The following is a 19071-nucleotide window of genomic DNA, read 5'->3' on the forward strand; positions in this document are numbered from 1 at the left end:
TCCTAAGTGTAGATGTTATATTTTTTATTTTTTATTTTTAATGCATTAATAGAACTAAATATGCATACAAAAATATGCAAACAATCAGGAAAATCGAACAGTAATTCCTAGAATAACACATAATTAAAGAAAAGACTTAATTTTGGGAATCCTTTTGGAGTAATTCGTGTGAGGACAAAATCACGTGCTTACACATGACATTACCTCTACTTGGGTTGTTTATATGATTTTTGAGAGCCCGAGAGACTGGAGAGATTGATGACTGAGTGAGTATCGGGCTGCATGCGCAACATGTTGTTACTGATTTATGATTGAGTGAGGCCAAGGGCCTGAGTGATTTATGCCACGAGGTAGCTTGTTATAGCACTTGGATTGAAGGAGCCCCTTCGGAGTCTGTACACACCCCTAGTGAGCACAGGTACCTACTGAGTGCGAGTGCCGAGTGTTGAGCGACTGGGAGGAATGAGTGATTGTGAGGTTGGAGTGAATGGGAGGATAGAGTGACTGTTATTCTGAGAAAATACATTTACTTCGTTACTGTTACATCGCAAATGTCATATCACTGTTTTGAAAATTATTGGAAGATATTATTTACTGCTCAGTCAAATTTGATATCTGGTTTATTGAGTACGTACTGATGTGACTTAAACTATTAAATTGAAAGTAAGACTACTCTTATTTGAAAGTTATTAAGATAACTGTATTTGCATAGCTCATCACTACTTCCCAGTTCCTTATTTATTTCTGTTACTTACTGAGTTGGTGTACTCACGTTACCCCCTGTACCTCGTGTACAGATCTAGACACTTCTGGTCACGGCGGTTTCTGATTGAGGAGTCAGACTCAGGAGACTATTGATGTAGCTGCATGGCGTTCGCTGACCTTGACTCTCCTTTCCTTTCATGTTGTATTGTTTTATATTTTCAGATAGTGTTTTATCAGTCGAATGTTGTTATCATTTAGATGCTCATGCACTCAGTGACACCGGATTTTGGGGATGTATTGTTTAGTTCTTTTGGAGTTATATTCTGTTCTAAAAGGTTTTATTTAATATTAACTCCTTCCGCCTTTATTTAAAAGTTCTACTGTGTTGAAATGTTGAGTTGAGGCTTGCCTTATACCACGATAGGCGCAATCACGACGGGTGAGATTTTGGGTCGTGACAATAAATTAGCATACGGACCTATAAGCTCGGAATCGCAAACAAACCTTGATAACACCAAAGTTTACTCCAACCCAAATTTAAAGAACTAGAAAACCTTCAGTGAATCAACTTTCAACATTAAGCGCGGAAATGCTCCCGGATCATCCGAAACCCGATCCGAATACATGCCCAAGTCCAAAATTATCATTCAAACCTATTAAAACCATCAAACCCTGGTTCCGAGGTCGTTTACTCAAAACGTTGACTCAAGTCAAACTTGGTCATCATAGGCCACTATTAAGTAACTAAGTATTCTGATTTCAACCTGAACCCTTCCAAACCTAAGCCAAACGTAAAAGCACATACCAATTTTTAGGGGAACATGGATATAAATTAGGGGAACATGGATTTAGAAAGCAAAACAACTGGTCTGATTGTTAGAGTATACCAATTTTTTGTTTGGTTTAAAAACAAATTATATGAGTATTGTAATACAAGGGTTAATGATGTAGGGATTGATAGTTGATTGATCGTAATACATAAATTTTTTTATCAGTAATTTAATTTATTTTATGAAAAATTAAATATACATCGTAGAACTTAAACTTGCGTTTGATTTGAAACTGTATAAGACTTTAAACTGGATTTGAGGAGGCCCACAAGGATAGTTTTGGCATTTTAAAGTAAAAATAGCACGGTATAGCTAGTTTTCGGACTGATCATTCAAAAATAGCCAGCGTTTACGAAGTCAATGAAAAATAGTCACTATTTTGCTGTTACAGAGACCGGTCCAGCATAATATACTGGAGTTCAGTGCACATGTGTATGAACTCCAACATATTATGCTGGACCGGTATACTTTGCTGACTCCAGTATAATATAGTGGAGACTGGAGCACCGGTGCTCCAAACTCCAGTATATTATACTGGACAATTATACTTGCTGGAACTCCAGTATATTATGCTGGAGTTCTAGTGTACTTATGCTGGAACTCCATCATATAATGTTGGAGTTCCAACATACTTATTCTGGAACTCCAGTATAATATGCTGGAGTTCAAACATACTTATGCTGGAACTCCAGTATAATATATTGGCGTATTTTCCGCGTTTTAAACAGTGTTTTCGCTCAGATTTATCTTTACATGAAAAGTGGCTAAATTTCGATTACTTTTAAAACTGGGCTATTTTTAAACGACCAATTGTAAATCTGGCTATTTTTGAATTTCTCCCTATTTTTAAAGACTTTATCTATGTATACTTTAATCATGACATTGTTATATCACATTGGTTTTAGTATAAAACATATACCATTTGGTGTATTAAATTGTTACAGGATTAATTGTATATAATTCCAAAGACAATTAACAAATATCAAATTTTATACAATAATTATTTCACTCAGTCCATCAAATCGAACAAGATACATTAAATCAACATCCAACAAGAAATATTTTATGCAATATTAATTAATGTTTTATAAAATTTTCATTACTAGTCTTACATAACGTTATCTCTAAAAAAAAAAAAATCGCCCCAGATATATTAAGAGCCCGTTTGGACATAAGATTCTTTTTTCCAAAAAGTTTTTACTTTATTTTGAAATCAGCGTTTGTTCATAAAAATTTTAATTTTCACTTGAAGATGCATTTTGAGATTTTTCAAAAATTTGAAAAACTTCAAAAAACTATTTTTTAAAATTTTTACTCAGATCACTCACAAAACTTCAAAAACAACCCAAAATTGTAGTCACATCCAAACACAACTCTAATTTTTAAATATCATTTTTACTTGAATTTTTTTTCACTTTTTTTTTTTTTTTTTTTGGATTTTTACGATTCTTATGTCCAAACGCCCACTAAGTCCTTTTTGGTAGATTCACCGAACTACAATAAGGTGAGACTTTTGGTCCAGAGTCGACATTGCTATGGGCGAGTGGGGTCAGCTGGTCCCACATCCGATTCGGTGCCTAGGTGTAACCTCGATCGTTTAACTTACCTTTCACTGCAGATTTATAACCCCAATATAAAAAAAAGGAAAAAAATAATAGAAAGAACCAGTGGCCGTACATGTAATTTCAACAAAATATCAAGCCCATAGTCTTAACTAGAGAGCAAATCACACTTTCCGCTCTCTCTATAAATTCATCATGTCCGTAACGAAGCCTACAACATACTCTACTGATAGATGACACCACTGTTCATTGTTCATTGTATCTACCTCTCCTCTCTGTAACTGATTCCGAATCTCAAATAAGCTTTGAAAATTGGAACATCAATCTATAAAAGGTATCTAAAAGTTTATCAATCAAATCTGCATTCACGTTAAACACTTGCTTTCACTCGCCTCTCAGTTCTTACGAGTGTTTGTTAATTGTTCAGTTGGATTTTGAATCTGGAAGTTTCCTCTCCGATCTCTGAAATGTCTACTGATTTTGTGTTGGTCCTGTAGAATCCGTATTTGTTTATTATTAGATTGTTTATCTGTTGCCTGTGTTTTTTTTTTTCTAGAATATTTTTATTTGCTGTTGAGCTTTAATATGGATGTGGTTGGAATGAAATTAATACTTTTTTGGTCACATGAAGCTACCAATTCTTTGTTGTGATCGTCGATGAGTGAGCTGAGGCTGACGCTGCTCTGAGTTTCATTGTGATCTTTTATAAGTTTGAAGTAGGATAGAGCAACGCCACATGTACCTATTTAGGCGAGAGATAAGTCTCACTTTACTAGGAGATATACTAGCACTGGTGCTGCTAGTGCTAACTTGCTATCATCTGGACTCTTAAGATCAATGAATTAGATGCCACTAATACGGGGTAATTACTCAACTAGAGTAGCAGATCACATTCTATATCTTATATACTAGGGTCTTAGGGGATTGCTGCGTCTTTATGCATATCCATTTAGGATTCAGATTGTCATGTATAAGTTTGTTAGGAACTTTTGTAGTACTTGAATTGCTAGACTGTTTCACCGGATTGTGGAGTGGCCAAATCAAATCAGCTGACTGCTGACCTGAGGTTTGAGTTGAAGAGACGAAAACTGATGGTGCAGGGGTGACAGTTTATGGATTAGAGTTAGATTGGTTAAGCTGATGTTAGCAGAAGAGCTAAACTCGCAACATTGTATACTTCTGTATTTGGACATATGCAATTTGAGTTTTGACTCCAGCAATGGAGTACAAAACTTAGCAATTTTCCTACACGTATTGTCTTATGCATACTCAAATATCAAGGAATCATGAATTATGAACTTCAGTTCTTGATATTCAAATTACTCACAAGATGGCAAAGTAGGCTGATATGAGTGGGGTCTTCTGTAGAATTAGCTCCCTTGCAGAAATAAACCAATCCATTTTCATGTTAAGGCCATAACTTTTGAAGGTGTTTGCCTAGGTACCAAGATGAGCCAACTCATTATAAAGCCAATGCATCTTCCAACCTTTTATCTCTCATTGATTCTTAGCTTCCCCTCTCTTTCACATAGAAGCATTACTCAGACCTATATGTATAAAAGAAGCATTAACTACTAGTGCTATTCTATATATATATAAGAAAATCTTAGTTTCAGCTTATACTGTAGGTACTTAAGAGAATATAATAAGATAAAGTTAAATGAACTTTACAGAGAGTAAACACAGTTTTGATGAGATAGCTTTATTAAGATGTGATATTTATTCTACTGCCACTTTTAACTTTGGGATATTATCACTTCTAGCCCGCTCCAGAAACTATTTACATTCAGTAGCCGAAAAAGTGTATAAAATTTGTATAATTTTTGTATATAACATACATAATGTATATATACACAAAAAAATATACATTTTTTGGCTATTATTTTGAGAGCGGCTATACAATGTCATTTTCCCTTTAACTTTTTATCTCATTCTCAAACAAAATGCCTAGGCAACAGCCTTGGGCCACTAATCAGGCTTGCTAACCATCTCGATCGTGCTTTAAGTTTGAAAGAGAAGGAAAATTTTCTGATATTCTCCTATATTGTTAACCATATGAATGACAATTTTATGATTTGGTATTTATCTTTTATAGAAGCTAGTAGTCCACCGCTGATTGTTGGTACTTAAATGCAGAGTTTAAAGTCAACAAATGGGTTCAAATGCAGTTGAAGATTTGATAGAAGCGTCATCAGGAGTTCATTATTCTGGATTCCATATGGAGCAGCCACGTACTCCAGAAATTGAGCAACCAACTACCTCTATAGATGATAGTTTTCATAAGCAACCCTTCATCATTGGTATGCATCAGCAGTTATATCTGTCTTTTTTGTCACCTGAGCATCGTCTCAACAACCTTCACATTTACAATTGCAATTTTTTGTTTTAAAAAGGGACTGTTTATCTCAATAACCACTTAGTTATTGTTCTCTACCACTATTTTTGGAATATTTTCGTGATCTTTATTTTTGATGATTTCCGTAGCAGCTTATAGTGTAAGCTCAAGAAATTAACTATAGTTACTCGAGCTTTCATTATGTGTACATCAAAGGAGAGTGTTAGCTCAATAAACTAACCCATAGTTACTCAAGCTTTAGTCATGTGCACAAGATGAATGATTAGTTCCACTTATAATTCATCAGTCTTTTGGATGGATGTTGGCTTCAATATGTATGTTTTAACACATGGTAAAGCTATTCATGGATGCACAAAATGAAGAGCTGAAAAGGGCTAAAATCTTGAGGGGCCATGAAAGTTAGAAAGCCATTTTGCCTGCTTAGAAATGATTTAGTTGGCTATCTGGCTTGATCTAGAACTCTTTTGGAGTCTTTCTTTGGCTTTGGATTTTGGCTGCTTTTCAGACAAAACAACAAGCAATGAAACCAAAGACGGATCAAACCCCTAAACTATAAGATAAGTAAGCCTCTCCAGGCCATATAAGTACACGTCGAGCCCAGGCGAAGGGTTTGGTTAAGATATGCCAGATTCTACCATGATGTTAAAACCAGTTCTTTTCTGATTATGCTGGGTATATGTTAAGAAAATACTCAATACAGATTTTGAGATTAATCCTGCTTTTTCCCTGCTGATCAGAATGTGAATTATGTCTCAGTGGAGTTAGTTTAATTGATGTAGCATGTACAGCTTGAAATTTGATCCTTCCTTCTCCAAAATTTGTTCCTTGGTATTTATTCCTTCAATCGACAGATAGGTTGATATCTATCTGTCCTATCCATCGATTGCTGGAATAAATATCAACAGTACCCTCCCAGACGCCACTTGTACAAGTTGAAATTTGATCCTTCCTTCTCCAAAATTTGTTCCTTGGTATTTATTCCTACAATCGACAGATAGGTTGATATCTATCTGTCCTATCCATCGATTGCTGGAATAAATATCAACAGTACCCTCCCAGACGCCACTTGTGGGATTACACTGGGTTTGTTGTTGTTCTTGTTGTTGTAATCGACAGATAGGTTGATAATGGTCTGGGAAAACTTTACAGGTTCTGTCAGGCATCAATATGCTATTGTTGCTCGATGGAGCAGTTTATGAATTTTCCTCTCAGCGAGTGTGTCAGTAATATGGTTGCTATGAAAATTGGTTATCTGGCTTTTCAACCGATTCATGTAACTTCAAACAATGTTCGAAATTAATCTTTCGTGCAACTAATTTTTTACCACATCAGATTCAAGGCTGTAAATGCTAATTGTATGACTCAAATTTGAAACTTTTATCCTTTATGAATCTTCCCTACTCTTGCTACGTGTTTTCTTAATCCATGCTGATAAAATATGTTCCCCTGCAGGTGTTGCTGGAGGTGCTGCATCAGGCAAGACAACAGTTTGTGATTTAATTATGGAGCAGCTTCGTGATCAGCGTGTCGTACTAGTTAACCAGGTGGGTTTTTTCTGAGTGGGATAAAAAGCTTTTCGTAATTTTGATGAACAAGTTTAAGTTTACAACCACGTCATCCTTCGTATGAATAGATAGTATCGTAGTCTTCTCCAATGCAGTCTTTTTAGCGCTGGCCTCTGTTCCCTTATCTCTTCCTATTAAATGTATAACTATTTAATGTGTTTATAGCACCTGTTATGCTTTTCTTCTTGATGAGATGATTGGTTAGCTAGGTTTTCCTATACCTCGACTTTCTTCCGGTGGGTTTTTCCAATATCCCTTCAATTTATGATAGATGTGAACTATAAACTTAAATCATATTTCATTTTGCTTCTACCTTTAACGATCAACAAGAGGGATTTTTTGATGAATCACCAATGTTAATTCCACTTTGCTTCATCTGAGATGTTCTGTAACAGAAGTTGTGGTCAAAAAGATGATTTAAGAGGATTCAGAAACTACTCTACATTTCTGTCTTTTTGTTTGCCGAAAACTTATGTGGGGCCTACCAAAATTCATTATCTGATTTGTCTGACTCGGGTTTGAATTTGCAGGATTCCTTTTATCATAATTTGACTCTTGAAGAACTAACAAAAGTTCATGAGTACAACTTTGACCATCCTGGTTAGTCTAGTCCATTTTTTGAGTTGATTTAATTTCTCATATGGGAAAATGATATCATTTATAGGAAAAAGCATCATTAAATGTGTTTTTTTTTTCTGGAATCTCAAAATCATTCTTGCAGTTGCCCATATACACAAATTTAAATTGGACTCTCTTGTACTAGATTTGTTGTGACTTCAAAGAACTCTGTTTATGTGTTCGAGACCTATGGCTTAGACTGTCATCAACCTTATTGGAAATCCTTCTTTAACGACTCAATCTTATTGGAAATCCTTCTTTAACCAACGAATGATAATTTCTGGTGTTTGAATTTTGATTTATAGTGTTCACACCTGTATAAACTCTTTGAAATCTCTTAATATTGATTGATATGTTAGTCTAGGAATTATTTAAATATCAGATACACGTTATAGGATAATGTCTGGTGTAAGTTTCATGCTTCTTTCTCTTATTGTTCAGATGCATTTGACACCGAACAATTGTTGTGTGTGGTGGAGAAATTGAAGCATGGACAAGCGGTAGATATTCCAAAATATGATTTTAAGAGTTACAAAAATGACGTATTCCCCCTTCGAAGGGTAATTCTTTATAGTATGATTTTATCTTTGTTTCATTTCACTGTAGCTTCATCATCCAATTTTTTAAAGAATACATCAAATTATGCGCCACACATATCTTACTCAACTTTTAACCTCCCTTGTCTTCATCGACTATTTCTTTCCTCCAATTGAATTCCTATCTGAAAGATTAAAATGGAAGAAGGAGATTGCATTCCGATGACGCAAGAAACACTTGCTTTTCTTGATAGACAACTGGGGATCCATACGTGGAGAAACAAGCAATTTCCTGCATTTAGAGTTGTAGCTTTCTTTGTTCAGAATTCTCTTTAGTGTCAATTCACCACCTTTATTTTAATTACTTGGTAGGTCAATCCTTCAGATGTTATAATTTTGGAAGGCATACTCATCTTTCATGATCCACGTGTCCGAGATCTGATGAACATGAAGATATTTGTTGATACAGGTTCTTTCATCTCCTTTCTTTTGACGTTTCTTTATTGTCCTTATGGCCTGAGTTGTGCCGTCTTATTGACTCGTGACCATGATGTACAAAAGAAAGATCAATACAGTGTCCTAGCAGTTATCTCATATATTATTCTTTCTACATGGATATTTTCCCTTCTAGGTTTCTCCCCTATCGATAAAAAATTTCAATGGTGTTTCCTCTAATAAAATAAAACCAAATAATAAAGAATGAATATAAAAATACGGAGCTATTCCCTTTGTTGGCCTAAAAACCTAATATGATTTCTTGAAAAAGGACTGCCAGTGAATAGAACACGCTGTAATGCATGAATATCCATCCTATGTAAGAGTCAAGGTCTTCACTGAAACAGATATCATGAAAGACTGAACCACAATTTCGCTCAAACTCTTCTTAAGGAATGCTTCCACTCAAACTTCTGTAATATTATGGTTTCTTGTGTTTATTGTTTAAAATCTTTTCCTTAGGGCTGTTTTCAGCTCTCCTTAAGATTGATGCCCTAATTTAGTACTTGATACATGAGCATATAACCTCTATATGTTGTATCCTTCCATGTCTACTTGGAAATTGCTTCCTGTTGGGTCTTCTACTAGTGTGGTTTCATCATCTTAAGTTTTCAGTGCAGATGCTGATGTACGTCTTGCAAGGAGAATAAGACGTGACACGGCTGAAAAGGGAAGGGATATTGCTACAGTGCTCGATCAGGTTAGGAAAACTTTCAGGCCTAGTTGAAATAATTGGTAATCTTTCACCCAATTTGACAGATATTTTGACAAAGCATTTCTTGAGGTTTTTGCTCTTCCAATTTCCAACATTTTCTTTATGACGCAGATCAGTGAGTTGATGACTAAGTTTCTTTCTCAGTGCTTCCTTTCTCAAGTCACGTTTGAAACTTCCATTTTAAGTTTCTAAAATTGCCTTGTTGCTAATAAGGTCAATAAAAACCAATTTTTCTTAAAGTGACGATTCAACTTCCATCTCAACTTAAATTGCCTTCCCAAAACTGACTGTTCAAACTTCCGTTAAGTTTCTAAATTGTTTTGAAATTGAACATTATCTGAAATTTAGCACAATTTTTATGGTTAAGTGTTTGATTTTCAGAGTAATTTGATTTAATCTTGATGCAGTACTCTAAGTTTGTGAAACCGGCATTTGATGACTTCATTCTTCCTACAAAGAAGTATGCTGACATTATCATTCCCCGAGGTGGAGACAATCATGTTGCTATCGATTTGATTGTGCAACATCTTCGGACAAAACTTGGTCAACATGATCTCTGTAAAATATATCCTAACTTATATGTCATTCAATCAACTTTCCAGGTACCACTTTTATCTTCAGAATTTAAGATATTATTATCTTGACCCTTTTTATCCGTTTCTCTATTTATCTTGAAATTGCCTTTTCGTTGTTCAAGATCCATCTCCTATATGCTCCTAAAGATCGGTATTTTTTCATTCAGATACGTGGCATGCATACACTTATACGGGATGCTCAGACGACTAAACATGATTTTGTGTTTTATGCTGATAGATTGATTCGATTGGTAAGTACATCGCTGCACAGTTCATTGCTTGACTGGTTAGCCTATCTTTCTCGGCCCATCAGGGAAAGTCAATCTTTCTTTAGCTTATCAACTAGATTAATCTTCACCTGAACCAGGTCGTTGAACATGGTTTGGGCCATCTTCCATTTACAGAAAAGCAGGTGATCACTCCAACTGGTAAGCTGCTACTGCGATTGGAAAATTCATGGCCTTGTATTTAAAAATCTTATTCATAGGGCTCTGAAGTAGCTTCTTTGAGTACTCCAGTTTAAATAGTTGGGTTACTGACATTAGGTCAAAAGATCAGGCTTAATGGTTATCCTTTTTAGGACAGATGGGATTCTGGATACAATTATGAAATTTGACTCATAATGGCTAGTCTCTTTCAGTTACAATTCAGCCAATCGTTCTTAGTATTTGTTATAAAAAATATTGGTTGAATTGTAACTGAAAGAGACAAGGATTTATGACGCAATACATCTTTGATCTGTATCCGGAAGAGCATAAGCCGTATTGTCAGGGCATTACAGCTGATTTATTGTATTGGTCAAGATATGGCACTATTGCTGTATTATTGGGATATTACCCGTTAGCATTGCATATTTTGTTTACAGTTTGAGTTAGTAGTGTTGTTGGATTGTGTATGTGAGGGCATCATAAAACATTATTGATCATATAGCAGTTAAAAAAAATAATCTACACGTTTCCCTCCATTTGGTTGTGTCAGCACTTGTTAATTTGTTAGTTGCGGTACTTCATTGCGGTAAATTTCAGTACTTGAATCAAAAGTTTAGCACTATACTAAAATCGTATTGTCTCTAGGAGTGGCTTCTGTGTAACATTGTTTCTTCTTGGACTTTATGTTTTTCTGTATACCCAATTGAGTGAGGAACTGCTTCAATGAGCGGAAATAAATTCTTAATTAAATATATTTCTCGTGAGTGCAGGATCTGTATACAGCGGTGTTGATTTTTGTAAGAGGTTATGTGGTGTTTCAGTAATTAGAAGGTAATAATAATTTGTAATTTGTAATTTGTAATTAGCATTTTCCTTTATTTCTTAGATGGTACTAACAATTTGTTTTGTACGATATGCTTTTTACCATATGTTGGTGCATGTAGTTTGGGAACCCTTCTCAAATGTATTTCATTGTTTAATCGATTGTGTGGTTGACCATGTCCTCAATGCTATGTTGTTCACTTATTCTATTGGTGTACTTTTGTTCCAAACTGGGCTGTTTAGCAAAAGGAAATGCAAGTGCATGTGCGAGACTCCGATACATATGTTTAAAGCTGTCACATGGAACATCATGGCTTCTTGTTAGTGATTAAGACTGAAGATAACAAATGACAGATCGGAAACTTGAGATATTCAAGATGGCAAAGCTTCATTTTGCATGTTTAGGATAAATACTTGTTACGCTGACAGGATCAAGATTTCTGATGCTAAGAGTTAGCGTCTTCGTAAAGGTCTATATTAATGGGGGTTTCATTTTCTTCAAGTGGCAAAAATATACCCCAGTGAAGGTTTGCAGTTTAAATGTTGTTTAAATTTGTCTTAAACTTAAATGTCAAATTATTGTCATTCACTGGAGATGCTTGCTATTCATCACGAATTAACTGGTTCATAATATTGTCAAATGCCTCCAGGACAATTCCCTAATCATCATCCCATGTTCTGGTGTAACAAATGTTTGTTTTCTTTGTCTTCTCTGCCTTCACCAAAGTGATCGGATTGCGTATTCTGTTTGTTAACCATAAAATTTTCTAATTATGTACAGCGGGGAGAGCATGGAGAATGCCTTGCGAGCATGTTGTAAAGGTATCAAGATTGGCAAGATCCTTATCCATAGAGAAGGTGACAATGGTCAGCAGGTTAGCAATCTGCAGGGTCCTCCTGAGTCGTTACATCTTTTACGCTCTCCCGAGTCATTATATTGGCTTTTGCTCTCTTTTATTGTTATTTATAAAAATAATGTCATTTCCTTAATAATGATGCAGCTGATCTATGAGAAACTACCACTAGATATTGCAGAAAGACATGTCCTGTTGTTGGATCCGATCCTCGGAACAGGTTAGTCTTTTTAAGAATGCCTGGGATATCAGATAACTGACCACGAGCTTCATGCCCATGAAAACATGGTTGATCTTCATCATCAAGAATTTTATGATGATTTCTTAACAAAAGATTGTGTAAGCAAGGACTATTATGTGTCTATATCAACAGGGAATTCAGCGGTTCAAGCTATTTCTTTACTGCTAAAGAAGGGTGTCCCAGAGTCCAACATTTTATTCCTCAATCTCATTTCTGTAAGTTCACTGAATTATCCACTTAGGATTTGCACCTCTTCTAAGCCAACCTTTCGTCAACAATTGACTCTTGTAGTGTTCAATTTGTGGACTACCCTACTGCAACGGTTCTGTGGAATAATAACTGCTGTTATTTTTTTTTTTTTAAACTAGGCACCCCAAGGAGTGCATGTGGTCTGTAAGCGATTCCCAAGAATAAAGATTGTGACATCTGAGATTGAAATTGGTTTAAATGATGACTTTCGTGTTATTCCTGGGATGGGTGAGTTCGGTGATCGATATTTTGGCACAGACGACGACTGAACCAAGAGTTGTGGCCCTTCCATACCCCGCAATCACATGAGAGATGTACTTTCAGTTCCAATTCAATTTTCCCTTTTTCTTTTTTCTTTTTCTTTTTTGACAATCATTAAAAAGAAGAGAGTCAGGTGAGCACGATGAACCACTATGTACCGGGTAATGGACACTTTGGAACATTTTTGACTATACAAGAATTATAAATGTGATTTGCAGTAATTTTTGCACATCGACACCTAGCTTACTACACATATTAGGCCATTAAACCTAGTGTGGCCTGATCTATCACAAAGTCGACTTAAGTCTTAAGGTAACATTTTTCAGGGGTATGGTCTAAAACAAGTGTAATTTTTTTCATGAGGCTAGCTTTTTATTTGTCGATGAACACAGTTTACAAAAAAGGGTGGCCTTATGTAAGTATCCCTATGGCAACCTTTTTTGCTATCTCTGAATCAGGAGATGCATTAAAGATGGATTTGATATGAAGTACTTGTTGTTGGTGAGGAATTCGTGCAATTTCATATAAATACATCTGTATCGACCCCCTTACTTGATGAGACTGGAGGGATTTGAGAGGCTACAACTTATGGAGGATTATTCATGAACAAGCTTCTTATGGAGACTTAATAGCCTAGGGTGGAACTTGGAAGCTTCTTCTATATGCATTCGACTTTCACTATTTTCCATCTTCTTCACCTCTTCCGATTTCCTTGTGTTGCAAAAAAAATTGAAGAATTCAAAATAGAAAGTAAACAGTTTCTTACATATGACAGTGTTTCGAGAGCCCTCGGGGGATAAAGTTGGTCTTTTGGGCTCCGTATCTTAGTCTGGAAAGAAACAAAATATTGGAGATGAGGCAGCAGCTTCCCCACAAAAAATTGCCTCACAATAAGGATAGAAGGGCCAGAAAGGCGACGTTTGGCAGTGAGATTATATTGATGTTCACTCATTTCTCTAAACCATGACGATAATCTTTGCTGGGCTAATCTGTTGACACGTGTCGTGAAAGGATTATATAGGAATATCCACTCCAACGTCATCTATATAGATTGGTTCCTAGCTTTTGGGTTCTCGTCCGTTTTCAGTAGGCTTTTTTATCCAAGTATTAACCTTTTAGCACTACTAATCCACAACCATGTCTGCCTTTGTTGGAAAATATGCTGGTAACCCCCTCTCTCACTCTCTCTTACTTTTATTCCATGCCAAAATGTAATTTAAGCAGTATATATACTAACTATACATAAGAGAGTGCATTTAGCTAGCATAGCATGTAATTACATATATTAGCTTGCTAGCATGCAAAACCATACAGTTCTTTAAGGTACGGAATAGTACATTAAAGAAGATAGAAATGCATGAATGATTGTCATGCAAGTTTGGTTGGTATCCAATATGTAGAATATTCTAGCTATAATATTTAATTTATGTTTCATGATTCGTGTACTGTCTCCTTTTGGCGTCCACTTTATAACCCAATCCACGATATCAAACACTAATGCAACAATGTTTTGGTTGCGTTATTCCTAAAAGTGATATGGATGATCTACTAGATGAGCTCTTTCACTCAAATATGAGATACTAGTCACAGACAGCGTGAGAAAAATAATTTGAAGGTAAACAGTTGTTATAGTGAGGTGTGCATCTCCAAAGAGAGTTTGCTTTTCAAGTTTGTAGCAATCTCTTGATTACTTTACTCTAGACTACTAATTGTAAATATTTCCTACTAAAGTAATAATATTTTACTGTTGTTTTTTCCTTATTGAGAAGGGATTTCAATATCAAAATCTTAAGCATCCTTGTTTTTCTTTTTATTCTCATGTATTTTGGTGTTCAATTTTGTTCCTATTAACTATCATGAATATTACTTCTGTGTGCTATTTATTTCCAACAATAGTTGATCTCACATTAATTATGATATGCAGAGGAACTTATCAAGAATGCCAAGTACATAGCAACACCAGGGAAGGGTATTTTGGCAGCTGATGAAAGTACCGGCACTATTGGAAAGCGTTTAGCTAGCATTAACGTTGAGAACATTGAGTCCAATCGTCAAGCTCTTCGTGAACTCCTCTTCACCTCTCCCAATGCTCTCACTCACCTCTCTGGTGTCATCCTCTTTGAGGAAACCCTTTACCAAAACACTTCTGATGGCAAGCCTTTTGTCGAAGTTCTCCAAGAAAATAATGTTGTTCCTGGCATAAAGGTGGACAAGGGCACAGTGGAATTAGCAGGAACCAATGGTGAGACTACAACTCAAGGTTTTGACTCTTTGGGCGCACGTTGCGCACAGTACTACAAAGCAGGTATGTGTTGAATTGTGTAATCATATCATTTTAAAGTTTAAGCTATTACTAAAACCACACTTTTAATTATACTACGTCTCAACATATCCCTCATGAGTGTTGTCCTAATTCCTTTTTCATGAGCCAAACACGCGGAAATATTTTTTGAGACCTCTTGTATGCTCAGATATCAGTTTTAATTATTTAATTATATCATGTCTCAACAAGGTGCTCGATTTGCCAAGTGGAGAGCTGTGCTGAAAATTGGACCCACCGAGCCTTCTGAGTTGTCCATCCAGCAGAATGCTCAGGGACTAGCTCGTTATGCTATCATTTGCCAAGAGAATGGACTTGTGCCAATTGTTGAGCCAGAGATCCTCACTGATGGAGACCATGACATCAAGAAATGTGCTGCTGCTACTGAAACCGTTCTTGCAGCTGTTTACAAGGCTCTCAATGACCACCATGTTCTTCTTGAAGGAACTCTCTTGAAGCCCAACATGGTCACCCCTGGCTCTAATAGCCCAAAGGTAAGCATTTCTACTGTGCTAGCTTGCATTAATGTTGCATGTCAAATATATGTATTTAATATCATGGATGGTTATCTAGCTTTAGTAAGGAAAAATAACTCAAGTATGTCTATTTATTACAAAATATAAAAAATGTTTAAAAAAACGATACTAAATCAGGTTTTAGAAACACAACTATGCTATCACTTATTCAATTTAGTCAGTTACCTCACAATTACATGATATCCTTGTGATGGCATTAAAAAAAAATTTGAAACTTATTTTCGGACGGAGCCTTGGCTTAACTGGTAAAGTTGATGCCATGTGACCAGGAGCTTACGGGTTCGAGCCATGGAAACAGCCTGTTGCAGAAATACATGGTAAGGCTGCATACAATAGACCCTTGTGGTACGGCCCTTCCTAGAACCCCGCACATAGCGGGAGCTTAGTGTACCGGACTGCTCTTTTTTTATCCGGACTCATCTAGCTAATGCCTCTGTCACCTTGTGGCACATCACGAGTTATTATTTTTATCTTTTAAAGTCCTTCGGAAAATGAGTTTTTTCTTTTTGTGTGTTTAAATGGTATCATGATATCATGTAAAATTAGCTGATGACATGACTATGCCTACATTGTATTATGCATGTAACACAGTAACAGGCTGCTTGCGCTTTTCGAAAACAGATTTAACATCTTTCGGCATTTTCTTTTTCTGTGATATGTAGACGTAGTTGAGTTATTAAAGTTGTACGACCATATGTACAATCAATCCGAATAAATGGACAGTGTAATATACCCTTGTTACTTGTCTTAGGTTGCAGCAGAGGTAATAGCAGAATACACAGTTACAGCGCTGCGCCGGACAGTGCCACCAGCAGTGCCAGGGATAGTGTTCTTGTCAGGAGGACAGAGTGAGGAAGAGGCAACAGTGAATCTAAATGCAATGAACAAATTGGAAGTGCTGAAGCCCTGGACACTGTCATTTTCCTTTGGTCGAGCTCTGCAGCAAAGTACACTTAAGACTTGGGCTGGAAAACCGGAAAATGTTGGCAAAGCCCAAGTGGCATTTTTGGCAAGGTGCAAGGCCAATTCAGATGCCACTCTTGGTAAGTACACTGGTGGAAGTGCCACTGGAGCTGCTTCTGAGAGTCTCTTTGTTTCTGGTTACAAATATTAGGGGCAAATTGCAGTTGATAACAGCCTATACTATTTTCTTATGTGTTAAATTAGTAACTTCTTTGTGTCCTTTTAATTCAGACATCTTTGGAAGGCACTCTGTAAATTTCATTTCAAAGTTTATATTCACTTAACAGAAAAATAAAGTAAAAAAGCTATAATTTCACTGATCTCTCATTTTGTGGTTATACTGTTGTTTCATATGTTTGCCTTGATACGCTTTTGTGCTTGTACTTCCTGATGAATGTATGAGAATTCAAAAAGTAACAAAGCAATATTAAGAGTAACTAGTATATATGGAGGATATTGTACTTGTGACTCAATGAAAGTACAGAATTGATCAGGTTAGTTTTCTGAAGTTCCCAAGAAACTTCAGCAAGAACATATTTAAGAATATTTTTTTCATAAAGAAAAAAACAAAGCTAAACCAATAAAGAAAACAATTTAATTTCTAGACACTATAAACTAGTAATCCTCCAATTGTAACTACAGTACAAAAACCAATGAAAACAAGGTTGTCGGTTGTGTTTGGGTCAAAGGGTATCTTGAATTGGGATAAAAATGTTATCTTTGGTTCTGATCAGGAGTTTGAAGGTAAGAGGTTTAGGGTGATTTATGGTTTATTGCTGAATGCTGAGTAACGTAAATGCAATGTTTAATGCTTCATTTCGCCAATTGGTTTGAAATGATTCATTTCTATTTATTAATAATAATTGAATTAGAAAGAATAAAAGGTAAAGGTTGCTGATTGTCGCCAATTGTCAAAAAGTGACTCGTGCATCTTCTTAGGTGCTTCCTGAATATTCTACTTTGCTATCTCAGCTACTTTATTTAAATCACACCAGGAATTGATATAATAATAATATATTAGTAGTACAAGTTGGCTGGCACCCCTTTCTAGCAGTATTAGAGCTAATTTATTAAAGAGGTTTAAATAAAAGGTCTCCTTGTGCCTCATTTGCCTATTATTCGATATTATGAGTTAGCATAATATATATATATATCAGCACACCATGTCTTGAGAAATATAGAATTTAATCCCAATTACCAATTTGACAAACCCCGACTTGTGGGTTGGCTAGAGATTTCTTGGGGAAAAATGATGGGAAAAGAACAAAACAAGAAAAGAAAAAGATACCATTGTCTCTAAATTGATCAGAACCTTTTCATTCCAATTATTAGGCTATACTGTAGGGACGGTAATGATCCAAAATTTAATTAGTCGTGATAACACCTCATTCAACCGGTCAGATAAGTCAATTAATAATAAACCACAATATAATGATAATATAAGAGTCAAAGATGAAATAACTAAAATTTATACAACTTTCCAAGGACATGTAGTGTCACACCTCCTTTTTGCGCGCCCCTCCCCGAAGAGTTAGATGCGCGGGTGGAGTTTTTCCAATTTAAGTGACAATATTCGAAATGTGATTATTTATTTAATTCAGAGTCGCCACTTGGGAAAGGTTTGACTTTTGGTGTCCCAAGTCACCGGTTTATCTTGAATCCCAAATCGAGGAAATTTTCGACTTTTCCAAATGAAGTCTGCGAACCAGAAATTCTAAGTAAGGAATTTTGTTGACCCGAGGGAAGGTGTTAGGCACCCTCGAATCCCGTGGTTCTAGCACGGTCGCTTAAATTGTTATAATGGCTAAATATCTGATTTAAATACATGTTATGACTTACGTGCTTTTATTAAGTTTAAACCGCTTTATTATTATTACTTATTTTTTATAGAATTGCAACGTCGTGAAAATGCATCTCGAACCACGTCACAATCAATGCACCCGTGATCGTCGACACATTTGGACTTCGTTGAGATTCGGATTTGGGTCACATCAATGTGCACCCGAATTTAAGAATGTGATTTAATTAAGCCGCGCCAACAGAGTCTAACGCGTTATTATCTTTGTAGAAGGCCATGAAATTTATTAAATGACCTATCTTGAATTCTAAATAATTATCATGGTTATTTATTGAGGGCCCCGCAATTTTGCATCTTTATTTGGCGAGGCTCATCTCTATTTTAGAAAAGGATATCCTAAAATGGCTACATTTCTAATGCATTTGTCTTTAAAACTAGAAGAAAGGTACATGCTAATTCAATTATAGGCTTTTGCCTAATCCGGATTTTTGTCAGTTGCTGATTAACTACTTATAAAGTAAAAACGCCATGCCTTGCGAGGACGTTTCAGTCGAACAAAAGACTACATATGAGATTGATGAAATGCAATACCTAATCCGAACATTTCTTGAGTTGAACTAAACTGAACTTATTTGGACTAGA

The 19071-nt window shown here is 35.8% G+C and overlaps 2 protein-coding genes across 5 annotated transcripts; both read left to right on the forward strand.

Annotated features, from left to right (window-relative positions):
• Positions 1-3283: 3283 nt before the first annotated feature.
• Positions 3284-14953, forward strand: LOC104245698 (uridine kinase-like protein 3). Of its 4 annotated transcripts, none has more exons than XM_070150834.1 (15): positions 3284-3431; positions 5234-5397; positions 6906-6997; positions 7549-7618; positions 8078-8196; positions 8545-8641; positions 9288-9367; positions 9790-9984; positions 10125-10208; positions 10325-10385; positions 11156-11216; positions 11989-12281; positions 12435-12517; positions 12671-12865; positions 14737-14953. In XM_070150834.1, the coding sequence occupies exons 2-14, from the start codon at positions 5250-5252 to the stop codon at positions 12818-12820; spliced, it is 1533 nt and encodes a 510-aa protein (XP_070006935.1). In that variant the 5' UTR covers positions 3284-3431; positions 5234-5249; the 3' UTR covers positions 12821-12865; positions 14737-14953. The 4 variants fall into 4 exon arrangements, with proteins under 4 accessions (XP_070006935.1, XP_070006934.1, XP_009799652.1 ...); XM_009801350.2 differs by lacking the exon at positions 14737-14953 and having other exon boundaries at positions 3289-3431; positions 11989-12082; positions 12209-12281; positions 12671-13033; XM_070150833.1 differs by lacking the exon at positions 14737-14953 and having other exon boundaries at positions 3285-3431; positions 12671-13033.
• LOC104245697 (fructose-bisphosphate aldolase, cytoplasmic isozyme 1) lies at positions 13171-16951 on the forward strand. The gene is made up of 4 exons (XM_009801349.2): positions 13171-13977; positions 14737-15117; positions 15325-15626; positions 16420-16951. The coding sequence occupies exons 1-4, from the start codon at positions 13950-13952 to the stop codon at positions 16780-16782; spliced, it is 1074 nt and encodes a 357-aa protein (XP_009799651.1). The 5' UTR covers positions 13171-13949; the 3' UTR covers positions 16783-16951.
• The last annotated feature ends 2120 nt before the right edge of the window (positions 16952-19071 follow it).

Source organism: Nicotiana sylvestris, chromosome 7, assembly GCF_000393655.2.
Source record: "Nicotiana sylvestris chromosome 7, ASM39365v2, whole genome shotgun sequence".
NCBI lineage: Eukaryota > Viridiplantae > Streptophyta > Magnoliopsida > Solanales > Solanaceae > Nicotiana > Nicotiana sylvestris.